Genomic DNA, 27,225 nt, shown 5'->3' on the forward strand with positions numbered 1-27,225 from the left:
CAATATTATCATAACCTGGTGAAGAATCCTTCAAACCAAGTAATGTCTTCAAAACCCCATCCTCTGATACCATTGGGAAATGCATATTTTCAAGGATAGGATCATTCATAAATTGAAGGGGATCGTGGCTACTGGGTGGAATCTTGGAAGCCAAATTAGGACCAACTTCAGAAAAAAAAATATTAAAACTATTGGCAATTTCTTGAGGGTCAGAAATAACCCCCCTATCAACCTTAAATTCTTTGGGCAAACTTTTGCATTTTTGTTTTTTGTTGAGAATACTATTTATTGTTCTCCATAGAAGAGTCATGTTATTTTTATGTTTTAGGAGTTCTTCATTATAGTAATGTTTTTTCGCTCCTCTAATAATGTGATTTAATTTATTTCTATATTTTTTTAATTGAGCATGATTAAATGGTGTTGGACAAAGGAGATATTTTTTATACAGACTATGTTTGGTATTTACGGATTTGATGATGGCTGAAGTTATCCATGGTTTAGTTGGTTTATGATGGGGTTTGGAAGACACCGGCCTAAGAGGAAAACACAGATCATAAGCTTGTGAGATAGACTTTAAAAAACAAGTATAAGACTCTTGAGGGTCTACAGAATGAAGGATATCTGTCCATGTATATTTGCTGATCTCTGATTTGAATTTAGCTGTATTTGCTACATTAAAATATCTCTTATATCTGGGATATAGGGTAGAGGTAGACTCTATATATTCCTTGAATGTCATTACAAAAATTGGACAATGATCAGCAACCTCCATTATATAGTGTATATACTATATATACCTCCAGTATAACTGTAACCATGGTGATAAAATGATAGTATAACTGTAACCATGGTGATAAATGATAGTATAACTGTAACCATGGTGATAAAATGATAGTGTAATCTGTCATACAGTTGTTTCGGAGATCGTGTCACCAGAATATTCCTCAGAAAATTTAACTAAATATAAGTAAACCTTTGTCTTCTAGAAAACCAGCCTGGGTTCTTATATATATACTGATATCAGTAAATGCTAACGCTGATCTGATCTGTGTTCCAGGTTCTGCTGGACACATTAGATCTGATATAAAATAAATGCTAACGCTAATCTGTGATGGTTCCAGGTTCTGCTGGACCAGTCCAAGGACCTGCTGTCCGACTGGCTGGATAAGCAGTTTGGGAGTCAGGTGACGGAGAACTCCATCTTCTCCACCCTCCCCAACTACTGGGAGGGGGAATATCACAAGGACATGGAGGCCCTGAATGTGAGGAAACCCCGTCGTGATTCTGGGGAAACCCCGCTGTGATTCTGGGGAAACACCGCCATGATTCTGGGGAAACACCGCCATGATTCTGGGGAAACACTGTCATGATTCTGGGGAAACACCACCGTGATTCTGGGGAAACCCCGCCATGATTCTGGGGAAACCCCGCCGTGATTCTGGGGAAACACCGTGATTATTCTGGGGAAACACCGCCGTGATTCTGGGGAAACACCCCCGTGATTCTGGGGAAACACCGTCATGATTCTGGGGAAACACCACCGTGATTCTGGGGAAACACCGCCGTGATTCTGGGGAAACCCCGTCATGATTCTGGGGAAACCCCGCCGTGATTCTGGGGAAACACCGCCGTGATTCTGGGGAAACACCGCTATGATTCTGGGGAAACACGGCCGTGATTCTGGGGAAACACGGCCGTGATTCTGGGGAAACCCCGCCGTGATTCTGGGGAAACACGGCCGTGATTCTGGGGAAACACCGCCGTGATTCTGGGGAAACACCGCCGTGATTCTGGGGAAACACGGCCGTGATTCTGGGGAAACCCCGCCGTGATTCTGGGGAAACACCGCCGTGATTCTGGGGAAACACCGCCGTGATTCTGGGGAAACCCCGCCGTGATTCTGGGGAAACACCGCCGTGATTCTGGGGAAACACCGCCGTGATTCTGGGGAAACACCGCCGTGATTCTGGGGAAACCCCGCCGTGATTCTGGGGAAACACCGCCGTGATTCTGGGGAAACACCGCCGTGATTCTGGGGAAACACCGTCGTGATTCTGGGGAAACACCGCCATGATTCTGGGGAAACACCACCGTGATTCTGGGGAAACACCACCGTGATTCTGGGGAAACACCGCCGTGATTCTGGGGAAACACCGTCATGATTCTGGGGAAACACCCCCGTGATTCTGGGGAAACACCGCCATGATTCTGGGGAAACCCCGCCGTGATTCTGGGGAAACACCGCCGTGATTCTGGGGAAACACCGCCGTGATTCTGGGGAAACACCGCCGTGATTCTGGGGAAACACCGCTATGATTCTGGGGAAACACCACCGTGATTCTGGGGAAACACCGCCGTGATTCTGGGGAAACACCGTCATGATTCTGGGGAAACACCCCCGTGATTCTGGGGAAACACCGCCATGATTCTGGGGAAACCCCGCCGTGATTCTGGGGAAACACCGCCGTGATTCTGGGGAAACACCGCCGTGATTCTGGGGAAACACCGCCGTGATTCTGGGGAAACACCGTCATGATTCTGGGGAAACACCGCCGTGATTCTGGGGAAACACTGTCGTGATTCTGGGGAAACCCCGCCGTGATTTTCTGGGGTTGGAACGTCTGTAGGGGGAAAAGAGAGAACTAATAGAGAGAAAGGAGAGAACTAATAGAGAGAATGGAGAACAGAGAAGCATAGGCCTATAGCAGCATATCTACCACCTATACTAACTATATATACTAGTAAACACTAACTTCTTTACCGACCCGTCTCCCCCCAGATCCTCCCCCCCGATGTTCTGACCCGGGTCAGCGAGTACGTCCCCGAGATCGTGGAGTTCGTCAAGGAGATCATCACCAACGGTTACGGGTGAGTTTCAGGTCCGGGTCCAGGTCTGGGTCATGTTTCAGGTCTGGGTCATGTTTCAGGTCCAGGTCTGGTTCCCAGGTCCAGTCCCGGGTCTTACGGGTCTCTCTGTCCGCAGGTACGAGTCCAACGGCTCCGTTTACTTCAACACGTCCAAGTTTGACTCCAGTCCGGATCACTCGTACGCCAAGCTGGTCCCGGAGGCCGTGGGGGACCAGAAGATCCTGCAGGAGGGGGAAGGTGAGGGGGGGTTACCGTGGTTACCATGGTTACCGGGGTGGGGGGGGGGACCAGAAGATCCTGCAGGAGGGGGAAGGTGAGGGGGGGTTACCGTGGTTACCGGGGTGGGGGGGGGGGACCAGAAGATCCTGCAGGAGGGGGAAGGTGAGGGGGGGTTACCGTGGTTACCAGGGGGGGGGTTACCGTGGTTACTGTGGTTACCGTGGTTACCGTGGTTACCTCCTGCCCGGGCCAGACTGGGGAGTCGGAGACAGGAACAGCACACAGCAGGCAGGTGGAAGCAGCAGCTCCCGAAGCTCCGGCCCAATCATCAAGTCCCAGGTTGAGGTTCAGGGTCGGGGAAAGGTTGAGAAGGGGCAGGGCCAAGGAGAGGAGTCTTGACGGACAAATCTCTCCCCCGCCTGACCGGGCCGTTACCCTGACCGGGCCGTCACCCTGACCGGGCCGTCACCCTGCCCCTCTCACTCCCACGCTGCAGGATCCGGTTTTGTGCATTCAGAGATGGTCCAGGTCCAGCAGGTCCAGGTTCCGGGTCTCATGTTGTTTCTCTCCAGGTGATCTGAGCATCTCGGCCGACCAGCTGAGTGAGAAGAAATCCCAGATCGACTTCGCCCTGTGGAAGGCGTCGAAGCCCGGAGAGCCGTCCTGGGACTCTCCCTGGGGGAAGGTGAGTCTCCCTGGTCCTGGTCCTGGTCCTGGTCCTGGTCCTGGTCCTGGTCCTGGTCCTGGTCCAGGTCCTGGTCCTGGTCCTGGTCCTGGTTAACCCCCCTGTCTCTCCCCCCAGGGCCGCCCCGGCTGGCACATCGAGTGCTCAGCGATGGCCGGATCCATCCTGGGAGAGTCCATGGATATTCACGGGGGAGGATTCGACCTGCGGTTCCCCCACCACGACAACGAGCTGGCCCAGTCCGAGGTGGGTGAACTGGTCCGGGTCCCTCCCGGGGTCCCAGGCTGCGTTAGATGTTAGCTGGTTAGCTGTTAGCTGTTTAGATGTTAGCTGGTTAGAATCAGAATCAGGTTTATTATTGGCAGTTTAGAAAACTGTTTTTGACTTCGGATACACCAGCACAATGGTTTTATGCGCCTGTTTTTCCAAGGGTAACACTGGGATGGGGGGGGGGGGGGGACATCTTCACACTGAGTATAATACGCAGTGTCAGTCCATGAACTTCACTCAGAGCTGCTCCTCAGCCAATGTCCTTGATGTTATCAGTCGGCTCAGTCAGTTCTGAAACAGGTCCACAGATGTTCCTGAGAGGGGAGGGTTAGTGGGGGCAGAGTCACCTTGTTTACATTCCACCAGGGAGATTGTGACCAGAGTGATCGGCCAAAACCGCTCTGTCAAGGCCAGATTATAGAATCAACAATTATATTGAAAACAGACAGACTCAGTAATTTTCCGTCTGCCTTCAGTCTCTGGTTCATCAATAGCGACTCCAATCAGACGAATTTGTGATCAATTCCCGCCAAGCCGAGCTTCCAACTTCTCCAAGGTCTTCTCCATCTTACCAATGAGCTCAAAAACCGCCGCCAGCCTGTGATTCTGTTCAAGAATCACATCCAGCTTACGGCTTTGCTCCCCCAGCGTTAAAGTCTGAGTGTTGATCACCTTGCTTGATCCTTCAGCCACGTCCGGCAGCTCTGAAAGAGCCAGAACAGCTGTCGACCACTTACGCGTTTGTCGGTAGACCAGGAATCCCCCTCCTCCAATCAAGAGAAATCCTGCTATCATAAATCCAATTATGAAGCATCTTCAACGTCCTCGACAGACAGGCTAACAGGATAGTAGCAGGCTAACAGGAGTCCCCCCTCTGACCTCTGACCCTGCCTCCCCCCAGGCCTACTTCCGTAACGACCACTGGGTGCGCTACTTCCTGCACGCGGGTCACCTGACCATCTCCGGCTGCAAGATGTCCAAGTCCCTGAAGAACTTCATCACCATCAAGGAAGCTCTGAGCAGGAACTCGGCCCGCCAGCTCCGGCTGGCCTTCCTGCTGCACGCCTGGAAGGACACGCTGGACTACAGCAGCAACACCATGGACACGGCCGTGCAGTACGAGAGGTTCCTCAACGTAGGTGACCCCTGACCTCCTGGTGACCCCTGACCTCTAACCTCAACCTGACCCCTGACCCTAAACCTGGACCTGACCTCTGACCCTAGACCTGACCCTGGCCTCTGAACCCCTCGTTGACCCACCCCATGTTAACCCCTGACCTCAGACCCCCATGTCTCTGTTGACCCCTGACCCGTGTCTCCCTGTCACCAGGAGTTCTTCCTGAACATAATTGACCTCTGACCCCCTGTGTTGACCCCTGACCCCCCCGTTGACCCCTGACTCCCCGTTGACCCCTGACCTCTGACCCGTGTCTCCCCGTCACCAGGAGTTCTTCCTGAACGTGAAGGACATCATGCGAGCTCCCACCGACGTCACCGGACGCTTCGAGAAGTGGGAGGCGGCCGAGGTGGAGCTGAACACCAGGTCAGTGACATCACTTCCTGTTCCTTCCTGCTAACACAGAGCCGAGGAGGAAAGACGTCAGCAGGATCTTAGAGGTTCTGGCTGCACATCGGTCCGGAACAGTTACAGAACCGCTGAGGCCAAACGCCTCCTGCTGAAGGAACCTCCGGTAGATGTTCCTCCTGCAGGAGGAACCTTCGGTAGATGTTCCTCCTGCTGGAGGAACATCTACCGAAGGTTCCTCCTGCAGGAGGAACCTCCGGTAGATGTTTCTCCTGCAGGAGGAACCTTCGGTAGATGTTCCTCCTGCAGGAGGAACCTTCGGTAGATGTTCCTCCTGCAGGAGGAACCTCCGGTAGATGTTCCTCCTGCAGGAGGAACCTTCGGTAGATGTTCCTCCTGCAGGAGGAACCTCCGGTAGATGTTCCTCCTGCAGGAGGAACCTCCGGTAGATGTTCCTCCTGCTGGAGGAACCTTCGGTAGATGTTCCTCCTGCTGGAGGAACCTCCGGTAGATGTTCCTCCTGCTGGAGGAACCTTCGGTAGATGTTCCTCCTGCTGGAGGAACCTTCGGTAGATGTTCCTCCTGCTGAAGGAACCTCCGGTAGATGTTCCTCCTGCTGAAGGAACCTCCGGTAGATGTTCCTCCTGCTGAAGGAACCTCCGGTAGATGTTCCTCCTGCAGGAGGAACTAGTGATGTAGGGGTGTACAAACAAGGGAACCTCACGATTCAATTCGATTTCGATTATTGGAGCTTCGATTCTTCGATTATAACGATTATCGATTTCAATTATTGGAGCTTCGATTCTTGGATTCTTGTGATTTTTAATGCTTTTTTCCATACAAGATTGATTTTGTCTTCATCTGTGGCTACATTTGTAAATAAATAGCCAATCAATGAACTCAGTTCCTCCAACAACACTCATTAAGTAAATAACAAGGTTTTTTGAACATTTGTATTTTTCAAAGACACAAAATAATGTATTTTATGACTATGTAAACATTTGCTCTTTGACTTACTTAACTTTGACCAGGGAAAGCTGCACTTGCATGAGAGCGCCCTCTATTGGTGAAAACACTGAAAACGCTCAAGCCCTGGATTTAATGAGTTCATTAATTCAAGTAAACTAGATATTTATTTAGTGTAAACATATCTGCCATATTTCAAGTAACAATAAGAAATGTGCATTCTTGAAAATGAAATGATTCAGCAGCTTATTCAGTCTGGAATCTGGATAGGATAACTTAAAAAAAAAAAAAAAAAAATGTATTAATCGATTCCAAATCGTCACGTGACGCATCGCGATGTATCAACACATCGATGAATTGCACCCACCTCTAGTGATGCACCGAATGTTCTTGTTTCAGTGTTTGTTCAGGGTCAGGGGTTAAAGGTTAAAGGTCAGATCCAGGTTCCCGTCTCCTTGGCTGGTGTTTCAGGAGTTTCCTAGCAACCAGGAACTAAACCGTCCTCATGTCTCTGGCGTCTCAGCTTCTACGAGCGGAAGGCGTCCGTCCACCAGGCTCTGTGTGACAACGTGGACACGCGCGCTGCCCTGGAGGAAATGCGTCTGCTGGTCGGAAACTGCAACAGCTACATCGCTAGCATGAAGGCGGCGCGGCGCCGGCCCAACCGCATGCTGCTGGAGGCGGCGGCGCGCTACCTGACCGACATGATGAAGGTGAGACTGCGTTAGCCGTTAGCTGTTAGCTGGTTAGCTGAGTTAGTTGGTTAACCGCATTAGCTGCATTAGCTGTTAGCTGCGTAGCGTTTTTTTTTTCACAATATGTTTATGTTTTTTAGTTTTTTTACACATACATTACATAGACACATACACTTAGCTTGCACCATTTTCAATTCAATTCAATTTTATTTATATAGCGTCTAATACAACAGAGTTGTCTCTAGACGCTTTACAGAGACCCATACCCAGAACATGACCCCCGAGCAGTTATTACATAAACAATGGCAGGTAAAAACTCCCCTAGTGGGAGAAAAACCTTAAGCCAAACAGTGGCAAGGAAAAACTCCCCTTTAGGAGGGAAGAAACCTTGAGCAGGACCAGGCTCATCAGGGGGGACCCTCCTGCCGAGGGCCAGACTGGTGGGTCAGGGACGGCAACAGCACAGCAGGCAGGTGGAAGCAGCAACGGGATGACCAGGGGTGGGGACCGCAGGCCGGCACGCAGCTCCCGAAGCTCCGGCCCAATCAGCAAGTCCCAGGTTGGGGTGCAGGGTCAGGAAAAGACTTGTGCTCCGTAATGCAAGCTACAAGCCACCCATGGCCACCTGCAGGACAAAAGAGAGAAAAGGGAGGAGAAGGGGGGGGCAGCAACGGGATGACCAGGGGTGGGGACCGCAGGCCAGCACGCAGCTCCCGAAGCTCCGGCCCAATCAGCAAGTCCCAGGTTGGGGTGCAGGGTCGGGGAAAGACTTGTGCTCCGTAATGCAAGCTACAAGCCACCCACGACCACCTGCAGGTTCCGGTGTCCGGCAAAGGATGCTGCAACATGGACAAAAGAGAGAAAAGGGAGGAGAAGGGGGGGCCAGCACAAGAAACCACAGGAGCGACTCTGACACACTAAAGTTTACACTACCTAGAGATTTACCAACACCAGCTAGAGGTTTACTAAACACATTTTCAATTGAAATATAAATAATTATATTGAATTAACCAATCAGGGAGTAAAATAAATTAAACAAAAATAAATAAATAAAAAATAAATAAATAAAAAGATTACATTTTCCACAATATTTACAAGTTGTTTTCAGGTAAATCTTGCACTTTCATCCGTCATAATGTTCATATTTGGTTCCCAGAGTTCAACAAAGTTTTACAAAGTCTTTCCGTTTTCCCTTAGCGATGTACGTCCGTCTTTCCAGCCCAATACAGTTAGAAGCTTTATCCACATTCTCAGTGTAGGGGCATCCATAGCTGGTTAGCGCCAGTACTCCAGCTCAGGTGTGTCTAACCGGGACGTTTGCGGGTCCTGAAGGTTAGCTGCGTTAGCTGGTTAGCATTAATACTCCAGCTCAGGTGTGTCTAACCGGGACGTTTGCGGGTCCTGAAGGTTAGCTGCGTTAGCTGGTTAGCATTAATACTCCAGCTCAGGTGTGTCTAACCGGGACGTTTGCGGGTCCTGAAGGTTAGCTGCGTTAGCTGGTTAGCATTAATACTCCAGCTCAGGTGTGTCTAACCGGGACGTTTGCGGGTCCTGAAGGTTAGCTGCGTTAGCTGGTTAGCTGTTAGCTTTTTAGCTCTTAGCTGCGTTAGCTGGTTAGCATTAATACTCCAGCTCAGGTGTGTCTAACCGGGACGTTTGCGGGTCCTGAAGGTTAGCTGCGTTAGCTGGTTAGCTGTTAGCTTTTTAGCTCTTAGCTGCGTTAGCTGGTTAGCATTAATACTCCAGCTCAGGTGTGTCTAACCGGGACGTTTGCGGGTCCTGAAGGTTAGCTGCGTTAGCTGGTTAGCTGTTAGCTTGTTAGCTATTAGCTGCGTTAGCTGGTTAGCATTAATACTCCAGCTCAGGTGTGTCTAACCGGGACGTTGCTGGACGTCCTGAACGTCCCGGTTGTTCTTTGGACGTTCCAACGCTAACGTCACCTGACCTGGTGCAGCTGCCCGGACCCCTGCTGGTCCGTAACGCCACATCTGGCCTTCAGAACCGGAGCCCGGGTCCAGTCACGGGTCCAGTAGGGGGGGTGTTGTTGGGGTTCCCTCTGACCAGCTTGCTGTCTGGGTGTTTGTTGTAACGAGGAACCGGTCTGAACCGGTCCCATGCTAACTCTCCAAGGGCGTAGGTTAGCATAGGGACGGTAGGGACAGAACTCTACCAACTTTTCAGGAGGCTCAAATCGTCCCCACCAACTTTTAAGCAACCTTACTTGCATTATATAATGAGTTCAGATATAAAGGTAATTTAGATTGTCTTCCCAAATGTTGTAAGGATAGAATTGACCCTACCATTATTAAGTGAATTATTTTCATTATGTTCAGACTTATATTTAACCCTTTTCACTTGCTGAATTTGCCCGTCCAATTTTTCCCTCAAACACACGTTTGATTGGCTGATGACTTGACCATGTATTTATTGTGTATGTTAATATAATTTATGTTATGTTTAAATTGCTAATAAAATCCTGGAATATTCTGGAGTTTTCAAAATGTTTCTTTAGTAGTTTTTGAAAACAAAGGTTTGAATGGAACCGTGTATCAGGTGAACCAACACACATGAAAGTTTAAGTAAGTAAGTAAGTATAAGTCAATACAGATTTATTTTGCATTGATCATTTAGCCAATCAATTAATTAGGTTCATATTGGTGACAAATGTAACTCTGACCCCCGTTCACCCGATCTGTTTGGTCTGATTAATGTCCCGTCCCCAGATAAAAGTACATGCAGGTTATGCTGTTATATCCTCCCTATAATGTTGAGACCAAACCTACGCCATGCTAACTCTCCCCCCTCTCCCCCATCCAGACCTTCGGGGCGATCGACGGGTCCGAGCCCATCGGGTTCCCGGTGGGAGGAACCGGACAGAACCTGGACGTAAGTGCAGAACCTCCTGGTTTCCCTCCATTAGCACCGGACGTCTCCATCACCGTGCTTGTTTGTTGCAGCTGGAGAACACGGTGATGCCGTACCTGACGGTTCTGTCCGACTTCAGGGAGAACGTCCGCCGGATCGCCCGCGAGCAGAAAGGTGATTGATTCTCATTTCTTCCATCTTTACATTACAACTTTTGGTATTTTTTTGTTTATGCCCCAAAAAAGGAATGTTTTGTTGGACACCAGAATAACTGGTTCCTTGTTTTTGCCTTTTAAATAAAGTTTTAAAGGTATGAAAACATTAAAGTTATCAGTTATAATTTCAAGGCCTGGGTGCACATTGCGGTCCGAGCAGCATTAACAGATTGTTTATTCACATGCTCCCTCATACAAATGCATAGGTTTTTGTTGCCATGGTAACAAGCCCCACAGGATAGAATGGGACAATTTGGCTTCAATATCTCAAAAGCTGTAAAGGACAGCGTAATGAGACCTCAGTATGTTGTAGTCCACAGCAACCCAAGTCTTTTAACGTTAGAACCAAGTCTCTACGATATCGCGTTGCCGAGCAACAAGCATCCAAAGTTCCGTTAGCATCAAAATGAGCAAAGTGGAATATCTCAAACACCGTAATAGCAAGCATGATGAGACTAAAATATGTTACAGTACAACGCGTCCCTGGTTTGTCAACGTTGTAATGATGTCTGTAGGAACCGTTGCCTAGCAACAATCGTCCAAAATAAAATTGATTTTTCTTTTTTAAATTGAAAGTTAAATATCGCACAAAGCGTAATAATTAGCACGATGAAGTTTTATGGTCCTTTAGTGACAATCGGGCCAAGTGTTTGAAAGTTTGAACAATGTCTCTACAATAAAGTTTGGCCGAGCAATAATTCTTTTTGGCATCTAGCGTTGCCACGGTAACACTTTTGACTGAGAAAAGTAATGTCCATTGAGGCACGATGGAGACGCATCCAACGATGTCTGACATGCATGGGTGCACGTTGCGGTTCGGGCCGTATTAATGGACGAAAAAAGTGCGCCGGATGATTGAGATTTTGATGACATTTCCTATATCAAACCATTGAAAAGTTATTGCAGAAAATAGGAACTATCACATATCAACCAATCAGAAGAAGGGGCGGGGCTAATTTGCACCAATTAAGGTGAAGGAGTCAAAACCGAGTCCGATGACACCACCCACGACTCTGTATGTCAAACCATTCAAAAGTTAAAGCATTTACTGTGGATTATTTACTGACTCAGCACACAGAACCTTCTGACAAGGTCTCAAATCAGTCCGATTTGTGAGAAAACCGTAGCTCGTAGCAGAAAAACAAAAACATCGTGAGAGACACAGAACCCGGCAGATTCTGACAATCTTAATTTATTCAGATATTCCTTAAAATGAGTGAGTAAGCTCAGTGCGAAGACGGAGTGAGATTCTTTTGAAGAAAACGTTTGATTACATTACAGTCAACGGAGACGGAGGCAGGAATTCGCGCCGCTCTACCCCCCCCCGTTTAAATTTTGTGCATACCCCGCCTGTCAAAGTCACATTTTATGAATCCCAACACCTATGTCTACATTCTGGCCAAAAATTATTTGTCTCCTTTTTACGGTTTGGCCGTGAGCTCGAGTTACAAATAAAAATTTGGGTTATTTTTTTACCTTTTCTCACACTCTACCAACTGACATCCGCACTCTAGATTTGACGAAAAAGGGATTTCCAGTCCTCGCTTGAGCGCTCATATCTTGAAAAGTTTACATCTTAGGAAAAAACTGTTTGGGGTTTGGAGAGAAGAGAAGTTTGAATGACATTCCTACGTGCAAGTATGAGAAAGTTAGGTGACTCAGAAAAAAGGTGAACTTTGGCTTTTTTTTTAACCTCCTCCCATCCACAGTGTGACATTCCGCGCCACACACAAACATGGGAAAATCTCCCCATTAGTTTGGAAATTTGGAAATGTTTTTGCACTTCGTGCGATCGCTCTGAAAATTCTCAGGACTGTAGTTAAATTCAGGGCCTACAACTTTCTAAATCGGTTCAGAATTTTTCGAGTAACGGTGTGCGAGTGGTGAGGCCCCAAACTTCTCCCAATGCGTTCCGGATGGGCCAAAAGCGCACGTTTGTGCACGTTCGCTAATAAAAGTCATAGCACTCGATTCCCGCTTAAGGCGCACATTTCTACGTTTTTACTTTTCACGTTTTCTCAAAGCTGCGGGACTAGTTACGCACCGAAGTTTATACGGAAGAATAAATAATAAGCCTGAGCAATAACAAGTCACTCTTGTCCAGCCCTGGCCTATCCAGAACCGGGACCTCTGGTCCAGGTCCAGGTCCTGGTCCTGGTCCTGGTCCTGGTCCTGGTCCTGGTCCTGGACCTGGTCTCACTAACACCCCTCTCCCCCTAGTGAAGGAACTGCTGCAGCTGTGTGACGAGGTCCGGGACGACACGCTGCCGGAGCTGGGAGTCCGACTGGAGGACCATGAAGGTAGGAGACCGGATCCTGATCCTGATCCTGACCCGGGTCCAGGTCTGGACCGGGTCCGGGTCCAGACAGGGTCCATGGTTCTGGTTCTGACCCTGTCCTCGTCCCCCAGGTCTGCCCACGGTGGTGAAGCTGGTGGACAAGGAGACGCTGCTGAGAGAGAAGGAGGAGAAGATGAAGGTGAGACGGGAAGTGTTGGGGCAGAACAGAGAGCATCATGGGTAAAGGGGGGGCGGTACCAGCTGATCCAGATCCAGGAGGTGGATCCTTCGTTCAGCTAACAGTATAGTAGCAGGTTAGCAGCCTTTAGCAGGTTAGCAGCCTTTAGCAGGTTAGCAGCCATTAGCAGCCATTAGCAGGCTAACAGGTTAGCAGCCACTAGCAGGTTAGCAGCCGTTAGCAGCCTTTAGCAGGTTAACAGCCGTTAGCAGGTTAGCAGCCGTTAGCAGCCTTTAGCAGGTTAGCGGCCGTTAGCAGGTTAGCAGCCTTTAGCAGGTTAGCAGCCGTTAGCAGGTTAGCAGCCTTTAGCAGGTTAGCAGCCTTTAGCAGGTTAGCAGCCTTTAGCAGGTTAGCAGCCGTTAGCAGGTTAGCAGCCTTTAGCAGGTTAGCAGCCTTTAGCAGGTTAGCAGCCGTTAGCAGTTTAGCAGCCTTTAGCAGGTTAGCAGGCTAACAGGTTAGCAGCCGTTAGCAGCCTTTAGCAGGTTAGCAGCCTTTAGCAGGTTAGCAGCCATTAGCAGGTTAGCAGGTTAGCAGCCATTAGCAGGTTAGCAGCCTTTAGCAGGTTAGCAGCCTTTAGCAGGTTAGCAGCCATTAGCAGGTTAGCAGGTTAGCAGATTAGCAGGTTAGCAGCCTTTAGCATTTGGTTCCCTGGTGAAGCTGATTTATCTAAAACTTCACACAGTTTGGTAAAAACTGAACCCACGTTTAGACTTGAGAAGAAATTTCTCTTAAAAATACCAGAAGATTCCATAAATGTGACTATTATAATTAATAACTACTATAATTATTCTGGAGGAAACGCAGTATAATTTAAAATATTCTCTAAACATCGGTGAGAGAACAGACCATAGACACATATAAAGGCTAGATGACTCAAGGCGGAGTCTCCAGCGTCGTCACACGGCGGCCATCTTACCACAGGAGACTCGCTCACTTTAACATTGTGTTTAATGGAGCATGTTCTGCTTAAACAACCTTAACTTGATCAATTCTCAACAGATTTTCAAACAGTTTGGTTTTTTATGAACGTTATCTATATATATATATATATATATATATATATATATATATACATACACATACATGTTATAAGGTAATAATATATATATATATATATATATATATATATATATATATATATATGTGTTATATGTTAATAATATATATGTATATATGTTATAATGTAAATATAAATATTACTAAGAATACTATAGAAATATTGATTTAATATAAATACCATGTCATGGCTATCTGTTTCTGGTTATTTTCATATAAAAGTACGTTTTTCAATGTTTATAATTATTCACAAGTATGCAGTGTCATAACTACATCTCTGACGTTCATAACAAACCAAACTGTTTGAAAATCTGTTGAGAATTGAGCAAGTTAAGGTTGTTTAAGCAGAACATGCTCCATTAAACACAATGTTAAAGTGAGCGAGTCTCCTGTGGTAAGATGGCCGCCGTGTGACGACATTTCTCTGCATTGGCAGCAGCGCGGACGAGTCATCTAGCCTTTATAAATGTCTATGATTCAGACTTTTCCAGTCCAGTAACTTCCTGTTTCCTGTTCCAGATGGAGGAAGAGAAGAGGATGAAGAAGGAGGAAGCAGCTCGGAGGAAGCAGGAGCAGGAGGTGGGTCTGGTTCTGGTCCTGGTCCTGGTCCTGGTCCTGGTCCTGGTCCTGGTCCTGGTCCTGGTCCTGGTCCTGGGTCCTGGTCCTGGTCCTGGTTCTGGTCCTGGTTCTGGTTCCTGGTTCTCTTCGGACCAGGACCAGGACCAGGACCAGGACCTCAGTCTTCTTTCTCTTCTCTCTCTCCTCCAGAACGCTAAAGTCTCCAAGATGAAGATTCCTCCCAGTGAAATGTTTCGCTCGGAAACCGACAAATATTCCAGCTTTGACGACACGGTAAACCTTCATGGAATCATGAATAAAGATGAAATGTCGTGATTAATGTTAGAATACCATTTCGACAAAAAAGTCAAAATGTCGAGAAAAAAGTCAGAATTTGGTGAATAAAGTCCAAATGTCCTGAATAGTTCCCAGCTAACCCCCGTGTTCCAGCAGGAATGTTCTAGTTCCTGCAGGAATGTTTTAGTTCCTGCAGGAATGTTGTAGTTCCTGCAGGAATGTTGTAGTTCCTGCAGGAATGTTGTAGTTCCTGCACGAATGTTGTAGTTCCTGCACGAATGTTGTAGTTCCTGCAGGAATGTTTTAGTTCCTAGCTAACCCCCCCTCTGGTTCCCTGCAGGAATGTTTAGTTCCCAGCTAACCCCCCCTCTGGTTCCTACAGGAATGTTTAGTTCCCAGCTAACCCCCCCTCGTGTTCCTGCAGGGTTTCCCTACCCACGATGCCGAGGGGAAGGAGCTCAGCAAAGGCCAGGCCAAGAAACTGAGGAAACTGTTCGAGGCTCAAGAGAAACTGCACCAGGAATTCCTGCACATGAAACTCAGCAACTGAGCCGCGCCGCCGCCGCGCTAGCCGACCCGGGACTGGAACCTGGAACCCCCGGCCCCCCGGGCCCCCCGGCCACGTCACCCACCGCTGGTCACGCTTCTGATCAAATCACGCATTCTGTTTCTTCTGTAATTTTATACTGTATGTGTTGACTGTTGTTAATAATAAAGATGGTCGACGTATTAAAACGTGTTTGGATCCATCGTTTCTGCTGGAGAAAAACCAACACCTAGCGCCGCTAGCGCCGCTAGCGCCGCCACCTTTCAGAAATAGAAATAAGGGAGACCCCTGTTCAGTTATCAAGAGTTGTTAATAATTGTCCTTCAACTATTATTAATAATGAATAAAGTAGATTATTTATCAAATTGAATTATTCAAAATGAGTTAATTATTGGGGCACCACCTGGGCCAGAACCAGGAAAATGAAACTTAACAGCAGAATCAGTCTCAAAATAGGGATTATTCTACCAGAATAACAGTTAAGGCTGTTATTCCTGCAGGATAATGTTGAAGGCTATAGTTATAGTTAAGTTATAAGTTATAAGTTCAGCACTAGCTCTGTAAAACCAGCCATTGTGACAAAATATGTGCAAAACAACACAAACAACTTCTCATTAAAAATCAATCACAATGTATTTACATCAAGCAGGTGGAAAAGCGACACCTAAATAAATCCTGCGTAAGGAAAAGAAATGAAAACAGTAAAGACGTGATACCGATCAGACGGGACGGCGATCACGGTGTTTAAGAGTTAAACGCTGCGATGGATCCGGTCCAACCGGGAGGAACCGGGAGGTTTTTAGATCAGGGTTTGTGTTTAAACAGCAGATTCATCAGGTTAGTGTTTTCCACGTAACGTCAGAGATCGGGAACTGAAACACTAATTCAGTGATTCCATCATTATGAGGATCAGCAGCAACAGTTTCGTTACGAATGAGTCAAACAACAGGCGACGCATGTCAGAAGGTTGGTTTGACAAAACTTTTCAGTCCAGTCATCGTTAAAGGATCTTGTTTCCACATCAACGTTTGGTTTCATGGCCTTTCAGAGAAGTTTTACCTTAAAAAGCTTCTCCTGTCACTTCCCTGGTGTTGGTTTTTCTATAAATAACGTTGGTGTAATGGAGTTGAGGGTAAATATCCATCACTCCTGGTGGACGACTGAGGTTTGGGTGATTTCACTCATAAAGGATAAAAATGCCTTATAAATAAATAAATGAATAAATAAATAAATATAAACAACAAACAGAAAATAATAATGTTATGCCAAAATGTGATTTTTATTTCATTTTTATTTGAGGGTCCGGCCCCCGAAGAAAATTCTGCCCTCTGACAAATAAACAGGACTGACTCAGAAAATTAGAATATTGTGATAAAGTCCTTTATTTTCTGTAATACAATTTAAAAAAACTAAAATGTCTTACATTCTGGATTCATTACAAATCAACTGAAATATTGCAAGCCTTTTATTATTTTAATATTGCTGATTATGGTTTACAGTTTAAAAAAACTCAAATATCTTATCTCAAAAAATTAGAATATTCTGGGAATCTTAATCTTAAACTGTAAGCTGTTTGTTCGGACTAACAGTAGAAAGAGATGCCAAAAACTCACATTTCTAATATATATCTGAACAGAATCACAACTTTAGTTTAACATATTTGTACTAAAAACTATCCACGGACCTTTGATTGTGTGTAAAACAACTATCTGTTGTTATCTGTATGTTTAAGCAGAAATAAAGTATTCACTTACACGGTTTGAGTGTTTCATATTTCTACCTAAAACATGATGTTTTACCTCTACTTACTTTATTTTACAGGATGTTTTTTGTATATTTTTTTTATATTTTTTTTTTTATATATTATATATTTTTAATATTTATATATATATATATATTTTATATATTGTATTTTTTTTATATATTTTTTATATATTGTTTATATATAAAAACAGTCATTAAAAAAATTATTTGTGTTCATTTTATTTGAAGAAAAACAACAGTTTGTATCTTTTCGTTTTGTCTTTATTCTTTTGCTCCTTGTGACGTTCTCCTGCTTTAGAAATAAACTTAATTACTTACTAAACTTTAAATACTTTAAATACAGTTCTGTTTTTTGTTATTGTCAACTTTAAAAGCCGCAAAGCTGCGTCTCGTTGGGTAATCAGCAGCGCCGCGTCATCGGCCCGCCAGCCAATCAGAGGCCGTTTCCGCCCGCAGCCGCAGCCAATCAGCGGCCGTTTCCGCCCGCTCCGCAGCCAATCAGCGCGTCCGGAGCGCTATTTGAACGCCGCTGTGTCAGAGTTCAGAAGTGCTCGCTGATTCTCGCTCCTGCTGCTTTTACCGAGACTTTTCCTCGTTTTTCCGCCGCAGTTCCTTCTCTAAACATGTCCATGGAGCTCCACGCCGTGGTGAGTGTGATCTGATCCCGTCTCTGTCGTGTTTGTGGCCCTGACGGCTGCGGTAGCTGCGTTTATTTCCTCTAAGCTAAGCTGCTGCTGCTGGGTGGCTGTGACGTCACCGTGACGTGTCTTCAGTATTCATTATATAATAGATCCATGGTATTCACATTCATTACTCAGGTAGAAGTTTAAAAATACTAGTTTGAAGATACTAGTTTGAAGATACTCCTGAAGTATCAACTCAAGTTTTTTACTCAAGTAAAAGTATAAAAGTACTGGTTTCAAAACTATTTAAAGTATAAGTGTAAAAGTAATGTAAGGGGGAAAAAGCCATTGAAAATGAAGCATCTTAGTATAATGTAAATATATTAAAGAAGCATATATGTGTACTATTGAGCATTAACATGTGTTAATATAAATATATTAAAGAAGCATATATGTGTACTATTGAGCATTAACATGTGTTAATATAAATATATTAAAGAAGCATATATGTGTACTATTGAGCATTAACATGTGTTAATATAAATATATTAAAGAAGCATATATGTGTACTATTGAGCATTAACATGTGTTAATATAAATATATTAAAGAAGCATATATGTGTACTATTGAGCATTAACATGTGTTAATATAAATATATTAAAGAAGCATATATGTGTACTATTGAGCATTAACATGTGTTTCAGAGAGCAGCAGATATGATGACTAGTTCCTATAAGTATTAGGGATGGGCGGTATGGACTGAAACATTTATTACGATAATTTCTGGCATTTATGACGATAAAAAAAATACCAATTCAACTCCACCTTTGTAACTATAAATTTATCACCACATTCAGTCTTTGGAGCCAAATCACTGCTCTAAAAGATACTAAACTACACCAATTGAATTAATAAAAACCAATTAGTACACCTGTACTGGAATGACTCAAATGAAACTAGTTTGAAATGTAAGAACAGATTCAATATTTATTCAAACTGCATGGCTTAAACAGTGGGATAACAGTGAAACAGCAAAAGTACATTTGTCCTTCAAGTTTTCCTAGCTTATAAAATCACAAAGTAGAAAAAAAATACAACCTGATAAATAAAATCCAATCAGTGATGACTCTTCTAATATAAATAAAATGTGCAGATTAACCTGTGGTTGGAACATGCCACAAATTAGATACTATTGCAAATTATTTTCGTAATAGTCAAACGTTATATCAAAATGTAACAACCATTTCCTTCTGTTTTTGCAGACTCTGCACATAATAGATGATGTTTGCTCCTCGTCTCTCTTTTTAAATCCAAACCAGGTCCAGATAACGGAGCTGGAGCCTCGTTTAACAACGAGCTCCTTCCGCCGTGTTTGTTACAAAAACATCAACGGGAAATTCTTACCGTGGGGAATTTTTTTTGACGGTATATCGTGAACGGTAAAATATCGCCCATTCCTAATAAGTATTGTAATGGTGCAAAAAGTCAAACTTCATGTTCATGTTATCATTTATCCTAACCTTTATTGGAATGTACATCCAAGTTTAGTTGCAGGAATCTGAGGGAACGGATGTAAGAACAAAACTGGACAAGAACATCTGAAACAACCACAACCAAATTCACTCTATCCGGATGGAGCAATTTAACTGGATAGTTTTTATTAAAGGCCCAAATGAAATAGAGTAACAAGGCTGTTTTTAAAATGTAAGGAGTAAAAAGTACAGATAATTGTGTGAAAATGTAAGGAGTAAAAGTAAAAAGTCGTCTGAAAAATAATGACTCCAGTGAAGTATAGATAACCAACATTTCTACTTAAGGAAGTATTTGTACTGGTAACCGTGCCGTGTGTCCCTGCAGCACCCTGCCACCGAGAACCCGCACCCCAGGGTGCTGAAGGGCGGGCCCGCCGCCCCGGCCGCGGGGAGAGCCGCCCTGGGAGAGATCAGCAACCTGGCGGCGGTGAACACCCTGGCGGTGCCCAAGCAGGTGAGAGAGCACCCATGGGTGCCCCTACACACACACACACACACACGTCCTAGACCCCCCTGCACCCATGGGTGCCCCTCCCCACACCCCCACCAAGCAGCTGAGGTGTTTGTTTACCTTCAAACCAGGTTCCCCAGGGTGCTGGGAATCCTGGATTTCAGTGTTTTCAAGGCCTGAAAGATTTTAATTTTAGTTTTTAAGGCTTGAATTAACTCTTTCACAAATTTGGGATCAGACTGTAGTTTACAGGGTTCCTACGGGTGCTTTAAATCCTTGAAGGTGCTTGCATTTTAGGTTTAAGGGCTTGAATTTATAACTCAGGGTTCCTACGGGTGCTTGAATGTTTCAAGGCCTGAAAAGTGCATGGATTTGCGTTTAAGATGCTTGAAATTCTAACTGTCTTTCACCAAATTGGGACCAGACTGTCTAGTTTATTACAAGGAGAAATAAAATCAGTCAGATGAAACATAACTAGATGTTTACAGCACGATACACTGAACATAATTGTAATAAAAAGATAATTCTGAGTTTATATATTCCTGTAGATATTTGACCCCAGCGATTAAGATGCTGGAAGATTTAGAAAATGACCCTCGAGAGTTCTTGACTTTGACCTTAAAATGCTTGGAAACCTGTTAAACCGTGTTTGTACAGAAGGGCGTCAGGAAGGCCGTGTCCCGGCCGGCGGCCCAGAAGAAGCTGGTCCCGGTCCAGGCCCCCAAGGCCCCGGCGGAGGCCCCGGACCAGCAGGACCCTCAGGACCTGGTCCCGGACCCCCAGGCCCTCCAGGCCGACGAGGGGGGGCTCTGCCAGGCCTTCTCCCACGCCCTGCTGGCCACCGTGGAGGACGTGGACGAGCACGACGCCCACCTGCCCGAGCTCTGCGCCGACTACGTGAAGGACATCTATGCCTACCTGCACACGCTGGAGGTGAGGACCTCTTCCCGCCCCCCTCCCCCCCCCCCCCAGGCCTGGTCCTGGACCCCCACCCTAACCCCCGTGTGTGTGTAGCGGTAAGTCCGTGAACTTCCCTCAGAGCTGCTCCTCAGCCAATGTCCTTGATGTTATCAGACGGCTCGGTCAGTTCTGAAACAGGTCCACAGATGTTCCTGAGAGGGGAGGGTTAGTGGGGGCAGAGTCACCTTGTTTACATTCCACCAGGGAGATTGTGACCAGAGCGATCGGCCAAAAACCGCTCTGCCAAGGCCAGATTATAGAATCAACAATTATATTGCAAACAGACAGACTCAGTAATTTTCCGTCTGCCTTCAGTCTCTGGTTCATCAATGGCGACTCCAATCAGACGAATTTGTGATCAATTTCCGCCAAGCCGAGCTTCCAACTTCTCCAAGGTCTTCTCCATCTTGCCAATGAGCTCAAAGACGCCGCCAGCCTGAGATTCTGTTCAAGAATCACATCCAGCTTACGGCTTTGCTCCCCCAGCGTTAAAGTCTGAGTGTTGATCACCTTGCTTGATCCTTCAGCCACGTCCGGCAGCTCTGAAAGAGCCAGAACAGCTGTCGACGACTTACGCGTTTGTCGGTAGACCAGGAATCCCCCTCCTCCGATCAAGAGAAATCCTGCTATCATAAATCCAATTATGAAGCATCTTCAACGTCCTCGACAGACAGAATCACCAAACACCACGGTTTACAATATTTGTAGGAATCCATTGTGTATCCAGCAAAAAATGTCCCATGGGGGCAGGAGGGCTCCCTTACCCCCTGACTTCTGATTGTGCTGAGAGACCAGTTAATCAATTCCATGATTGTAGAGTTTAGGAGGAGTGAAAAGGAGAGACTCTGAAGACGAGACAAACAAAAGCAGCAGCAGGGCAGATAGATAAGGGAGAGGAGCAGAAAAGCGTCCGCCTTCACCGAGAGCCGTGAGGATGAGAGCTCTGCTGGTCCTAGACCTGGTCCTGGTCCCCCCTCCTAACCCCCTCTCTCCCCCCAGGTCCAGCAGCCCATCAGGCCCGACTACATGCAGGGCTACGAGATCACGGGGAGGATGAGAGCTCTGCTGGTGGACTGGCTGGTCCAGGTCCACGCCAAGTTCCAGCTGCTGCAGGAGACGCTGTACCTGACGGTGGCTCTTCTGGACCGCTTCCTGCAGGTGAGAACTCCTCCATTCTGGTCCTAAACCCCCCCCCCATCCTGGACCGGTTCCTGCAGGTGAGACCTAAAACCCCCAGGTATTATAATAATCCAGGTTCCATTAAGCAGAACTGGTGTCCAGCGGTTGTTCAACCCTCTAGAGAAGACGATGCTGCAGCCATTCCTGCGTTTGCAACACGGGAATTGGTGGTTTTTTGCAGAGGTGTTTAATCTGGGTGCCATAAAGTAAAAACCTGCAGTTTCTGGATCAACCTGTTCATTTAGAACATGTTTTCACTAAACCATTTACCTGCAGAGGAGCTGCTTTAGTATCTGGTTAGATTTAACAGTTCTACCTTCTGTTGACATTGAAATGCTGTGGAAATTAATATCTACTTCCTGTAATAGAGCCTAAATGAAAACACAAAAGGGAATTAAAGCATAGTAATTAAATATTTTCATTTAATATACATTTGTCATTGACATATTTTAATGTCATTTTCACTCATGGCTCTCTGGCCCGTCCAGCTCCTTTTAGAGTCAATTTAATTTCCTATTTTGAGATAAAATGTTCTCGTTTTTAGAGCTTTAAACTAAGTCTTCCCTTTTTCTCCAGCTCTAGTTAACGGTGTTTCCCCCCCAGGTGTGTCCCACCTCCCCCCCAGCTCTAGTTAATGGTTTCTCCCCCCCCAGGTGTGTCCCACCTCCCCCCCCCCAGGTGTGTCCCACCTCCCCCCCAGCTCTAGTTAATGGTTTCTCCCCCCCCAGGTGTGTCCCACCTCCCGCCGGCGGCTCCAGCTAGCCGGCGTCACGGCCATGCTGATCGCCTGCAAGTACGAGGAGATGTACGCGCCGGACGTGGGCGACTTCTCCTACATCACGGACAACGCCTTCAGCAAATCTCAGATCCTGAAGATGGAGGAGCAGGTTCTGAAGAGCCTGCACTTCCAGCTGGGACGCCCGCTGCCGCTGCACTTCCTGCGCCGCGCCTCCAAGGTGGCCGGGGTGAGTACGACCTTTAACCCCGTCCAGGGTGGCCGGGGTCAGGAGGCTTTAGTTTTATCTGGATCCCCATTAGCTCCAGCTAAACTGCAGCTTTTCTTCCCGAGGTCTGAAATGGAACATTAAAAGCAAACCTGGACCCCTGACCTCTAACGTTGACCTCTAACCTCTGTCCCCCCCAGGCCGACGTGGAGACCCACACCCTGTCCAAGTACCTGCTGGAGCTGACGCTGCTGGACTACAACATGGTCCACTACCGTCCGTCTGAGGTGGCAGCTGCTGCTCTGTGTCTGTCCCAGCTGCTGCTGCGGGGCCGGGCCTGGGTGAGTTCTGGTCTCTAACCCCCCCCGGTCTCTAAAACCCTAGCAATATTCAGTAAAGCTGCTGGGCCTGGGTGAGTTCTGGAGTGCTTATCAGTAAGTCCGTGAACTCACTCAGAGCTGCTCCACAGCCAATGTCCTTGATGTTATCAGACGGCTCGGTCAGTTCTGAAACAGGTCCACAGATGTTCCTGAGAGGGGAGGGCTAGTGGGGGCAGAGTCACCTTGTTTACATTCCACCAGGAAGATTGTGACCAGAGCGATCGGCCAAACCGCCCTGTCAAGGCCAGATTATAGAATCAACAATTAATTCCGTCTGCCTTCAGTCTCTGGTTCATCAATGGCGACTCCAATCAGACGAATTTGTGATCAATTTCCGCCAAGCCGAGCTTCCAACTTCTCCAAGGTCGTCTCCATCTTGCCAATGAGCTCAAAGACGCTGCCAGCCTGAGATTCTGTTCAAGAATCACATCCAGCTTACGGCTTTGCTCCCCCAGCGTTAAAGTCTGAGTGTTGATCACCTTGCTTGATCCTTCAGCCACGTCCGGCAGCTCTGAAAGAGCCAGAACAGCTGTCGACGACTTACGCGTTTGTCGGTAGACCAGGAATCCCCCTCCTCCTATCAGGAGAAATCCTGCTATCATAAATCCAATTATGAAGCATCTTCAACGTCCTCGACAGACAGAATCACCAAACACAACGGTTTCCAATGTTTCCAGGAATCCATTGTGTATCCAGAAAAAAACATCCCATGGGGGCAGGAGGGCTCCCTTACCCCCTGACTTCTGATTGTGCTGAGAGACCAGTTAATCAATTCCATGATTGTAGAGTTTGGGAGGAGTGAAAAGAAGAGACTCTGAAGACGAGACAGGACAGAAGCAGCAGCAGGGCAGATAGATAAGGGAGAGGAGCAGAGAAGCGTCCGCCTTCGCCGAGAGCCGGAAGATCAAACGTTCTAGAATGTGAAACGTCAATGTTATATTTTTGTCTTTATGCTTTGTTTCACGGATTAATGCTAATGTTTCAGATAAGTTGATAAAAGGGTAGAAGCTTCAGCCTACACCTTTCGGAAAAAGCAATGGTTTAACTTGTAAAGGCTGAAATAAAGACTAATGTTTCTCCCCCAGTCGTCCGTGCAGCAGCACTACTCCTCCTAAAGACTAATGAATGTTTCTCCCCCAGTCGTCCGTGCAGCAGCACTACTCCTCCTAAAGACTAATGTTTCTCCCCCAGTCGTCCGTGCAGCAGCACTACTCCTCCTAAAGACTAATGTTTCTCCCCCAGTCGTCCGTGCAGCAGCACTACTCCTCCTAAAGACTAATGTTTCTCCCCCAGTCGTCCGTGCAGCAGCACTACTCCTCCTAAAGACTAATGTTTCTCCCCCAGTCGTCCGTGCAGCAGCACTACTCCTCCTAAAGACTAATGTTTCTCCCCCAGTCGTCCGTGCAGCAGCACTACTCCTCCTAAAGACTAATGAATGATTCCTCCTCCTAAAGACTAATTAATGATTCTCCCCCAGTCGTCCGTGCAGCAGCACTACTCCTCCTAAAGACTAATGTTTCTCCCCAGTCGTCCGTGCAGCAGCACTACTCCTCCTAAAGACTAATTAATGATTCCCCCCCCCCCCAGTCGTCCGTGCAGCAGCACTACTCCTCCTAAAGACTAATGTTTCTCTCCCAGTCGTCCGTGCAGCAGCACTACTCCTCCTACGACGAGCAGCACCTGAAGCCCATCATGCAGCACATGGCCAAGAACGTGGTGATGGTCAACGAGTCCAAGACCAACTTCCTGGTGAGTAGTGGTCTCTCCAAAACCCTGGACCCCCAGACCCCCCTGGGTCTGGACCGTTGTAACCTCTGGGTCTGGACCTGAACTAGTGATGCACCGAAATGAAAATTTGTGGCCGAAACCGAAAATAATAATAAACACTTGGCCGAATACCGAACATGGTTCTTCAGCAGTTTTTCATATTTTGACAATTTTTTCACCATTGCATAAATCAAATACATTTGATTTAGGCTTTTCAAAGAAAAAAAATCTTTTACAAAATTACAAGGTAGAAAATATTTATTGAACATAAAAAACTGAACATGTTTTAATTTCCAGCATTCTGTTGTTTTGGTTCCACCTCCTGGTGAATGTTGGTAAAATTCTTATGGGGTTACTTTTTGGTTGGCCAACGATTTATGTTTGTGGTGCAACCGTTACGGAGCGGCCAGTCTATTTCCTTATTTTACAACGCCGATATTTGTTCGGTTTTTTTCCCACTTATTCCACCGAACACCCAAAGTGTTTTTTTTGCCATTTTCAGCCGAACAATTTTGGTTACCGAACAATCGGTGCATCACTAACCTGAACCCGCTCTAACACCTCCATCTCTCTGTTCTAACCTCCATCTCTCCGTTCTAACCCCCGTCTCTTCATCTCTCCGTCCCCAGGCCGTCAGGAACAAGTACAAGAGCGATAAGCTGCTCCGGATCAGCCTGGTTCTGCAGCTCAAGTCCTCCCTGATCAGGAACATGGCGGCTCCGCTGCTGCAGGACTGAGAGGAACGGAACCTTCACTGGCACTTTATTACTCCTCTACGGGAGATAATTATTACTCCCCGTCAAGGAGATACTCTAGTTACTCCCCGTCCACGGGAGAAACTCTACGTTTTTACATAAATGTGTTTTTAAGCTTTGACCAACCGTCTCCGGCTGCAGCCGGCCCGGTGCTCCGGTACGACCGGCTTTGATCTGTTTTTATTTTTTGTGGTTCTGGTTTGAATAAATGTTTTAATTAAGCCCAGAATGTTTCCTCGTGCTCTTTGGTTCTGAAGGAGCAGACGGGACCAAACCGGTTCTGGTGTAAAACGGTTTATGCTGCAGATAAAACTAATATCCAGCAACAAAACTTAATGGAATAGAGGACGAATCAGAAAAAGCTTTATTTCCAGGTCAGACATAAATCAGACGAGAGAACTTTACTCCGGTTCACACCGATGGCTCCTTTAATACAGACATCATTTTTAGAGGAAGGATGACACTGGGATGGAGGAGGGGAAAAAAAGGATTTTCGCACTGTAATACCTAGTGTCAAGGTGCAAAAAAAACACCAGCACAGAAAAAGCAACATACCGTATTTTCACGACCATACGGCGCACCGTGTGAAAAGGCGCACCCTCAGTTTTGTGTGTAATATTTGGATTTAAAACACACATACGGCGCACCGACCCAAAAGGCGCCGTCTACAGACACAGAGCTGCACACGCGCGCCGCAAAACACACGCGCTGCAGAACACACACACAAGAGTGCTTATTTAAAAATAGAGCGGAGCAAAACTTATTTAGATATTTTATTTCACTTTTCACATCAATCAAACCCTTCAAAGGTTCATCTTCTGTTTCCGCATTAAAGAATTAAAAAAAAAAAAAAACACCAGGTCGCCGCACATAAACCTGTCTCAGCCACCAGCCCTTTTCATTTCACTCTGGCTGGAAAAGTCTCGGCAACTTTTTTTTTTTTTTTTTAAATCACCATAGCCGGCAGTTTCTGTCCATCAGCGTGGCAGGCAAGCACGAGTAAATAAACTTTTCATACCCCGTTGTGCTGCGGATCCCGACCGCGGTGGTCCCCGGTCCGCCCCCCCCGCTGGTCCCTGTTAACTCCACCGTGTGATTCACCTAACGTGAGCGGCACCTGTTCATGATGTCTCAGCTGCAGAATGAGCAGAAACTCCATCTTTTCCATATAATCCGCCGGGCGCTGCTGCTGCGCTGGCACCGTTTCATGAAGCGAAAGCACCAAGACGGACCTCCATGTAAATGTTCAATTTTCATTTCTTCCGCCTGTGCTTCACACGCCCCCTTCTCCCTTTACCGTTCTCATGGTGGCCGTCCACCTTACATTACCGTAATACAGGTAATACGGCGCACCGTTTCATTGGGCGCGCGACACATTTAAAAAAAATGCTAACACTTTACAATAAGGGTCCCTTAATTAACGTTAGTTAATGCATTATTAAGCATTAATTAACAGTGTAATAATAGTTAAATAACCATTATTATGTATTACTTAACATTAATGAGCATATTAGTTAATGCATTAATAAACAGTTAATTAATGCATTATTAAGCATTAATTAACAGTTTAATAATAGTTAAATAAC

The 27,225-nt window shown here is 46.3% G+C and overlaps 2 protein-coding genes across 3 annotated transcripts in view; both read left to right on the top strand.

Moving 5' to 3' along the window:
* cars1 (cysteinyl-tRNA synthetase 1) overlaps window positions 1-15,454 on the top strand; it is a 31,354-nt gene extending 15,900 nt beyond the window's left edge. The window contains exons 7-21 of one of the 2 annotated variants that reach the window (XM_061707305.1): window positions 1,122-1,262; window positions 2,780-2,868; window positions 2,984-3,105; window positions 3,660-3,772; window positions 3,890-4,018; window positions 4,944-5,177; window positions 5,488-5,585; window positions 7,057-7,246; window positions 10,046-10,114; window positions 10,186-10,267; window positions 12,529-12,609; window positions 12,719-12,786; window positions 14,401-14,460; window positions 14,650-14,733; window positions 15,161-15,454. In XM_061707305.1, coding sequence (XP_061563289.1) covers window positions 1,122-1,262; window positions 2,780-2,868; window positions 2,984-3,105; window positions 3,660-3,772; window positions 3,890-4,018; window positions 4,944-5,177; window positions 5,488-5,585; window positions 7,057-7,246; window positions 10,046-10,114; window positions 10,186-10,267; window positions 12,529-12,609; window positions 12,719-12,786; window positions 14,401-14,460; window positions 14,650-14,733; window positions 15,161-15,286 — 1,686 coding nt within the window. In that variant the 3' untranslated portion in view covers window positions 15,287-15,454. The remainder of the gene's footprint in view (window positions 1-1,121; window positions 1,263-2,779; window positions 2,869-2,983; window positions 3,106-3,659; window positions 3,773-3,889; window positions 4,019-4,943; window positions 5,178-5,487; window positions 5,586-7,056; window positions 7,247-10,045; window positions 10,115-10,185; window positions 10,268-12,528; window positions 12,610-12,718; window positions 12,787-14,400; window positions 14,461-14,649; window positions 14,734-15,160) is intronic. The other variant, XM_061707312.1, reaches the window with a different exon arrangement.
* Window positions 15,455-17,561: 2,107 nt separating this feature from the next.
* On the top strand, window positions 17,562-25,850 carry LOC133418567 (G2/mitotic-specific cyclin-B2-like). The gene is made up of 8 exons (XM_061707325.1): window positions 17,562-17,694; window positions 19,529-19,657; window positions 20,312-20,587; window positions 21,614-21,772; window positions 22,522-22,758; window positions 22,938-23,078; window positions 24,756-24,866; window positions 25,514-25,850. The coding sequence occupies exons 1-8, from the start codon at window positions 17,671-17,673 to the stop codon at window positions 25,619-25,621; spliced, it is 1,185 nt and encodes a 394-aa protein (XP_061563309.1). The 5' UTR covers window positions 17,562-17,670; the 3' UTR covers window positions 25,622-25,850.
* The last annotated feature ends 1,375 nt before the right edge of the window (window positions 25,851-27,225 follow it).

This window comes from Cololabis saira, chromosome 2 (assembly GCF_033807715.1).
Source record: "Cololabis saira isolate AMF1-May2022 chromosome 2, fColSai1.1, whole genome shotgun sequence".
Classification (NCBI taxonomy): Eukaryota; Metazoa; Chordata; class Actinopteri; order Beloniformes; family Belonidae; genus Cololabis; species Cololabis saira.

What these genes read in the sequence shown, in the direction of transcription:
- LOC133418567 (XM_061707325.1), top strand. Translation starts at nt 17,671, where the DNA reads ATGTCCATGGAGCTCCACGCCGTG. An exon ending in CCATGGAGCTCCACGCCGTG is followed by an intron (nt 17,695 to 19,528) that starts GTGAGTGTGATC and finishes GTGTCCCTGCAG; the next exon opens with CACCCTGCCACCGAGAACCC. An exon ending in TTCTGGACCGCTTCCTGCAG is followed by an intron (nt 21,773 to 22,521) that starts GTGAGAACTCCT and finishes CTCCCCCCCCAG; the next exon opens with GTGTGTCCCACCTCCCGCCG.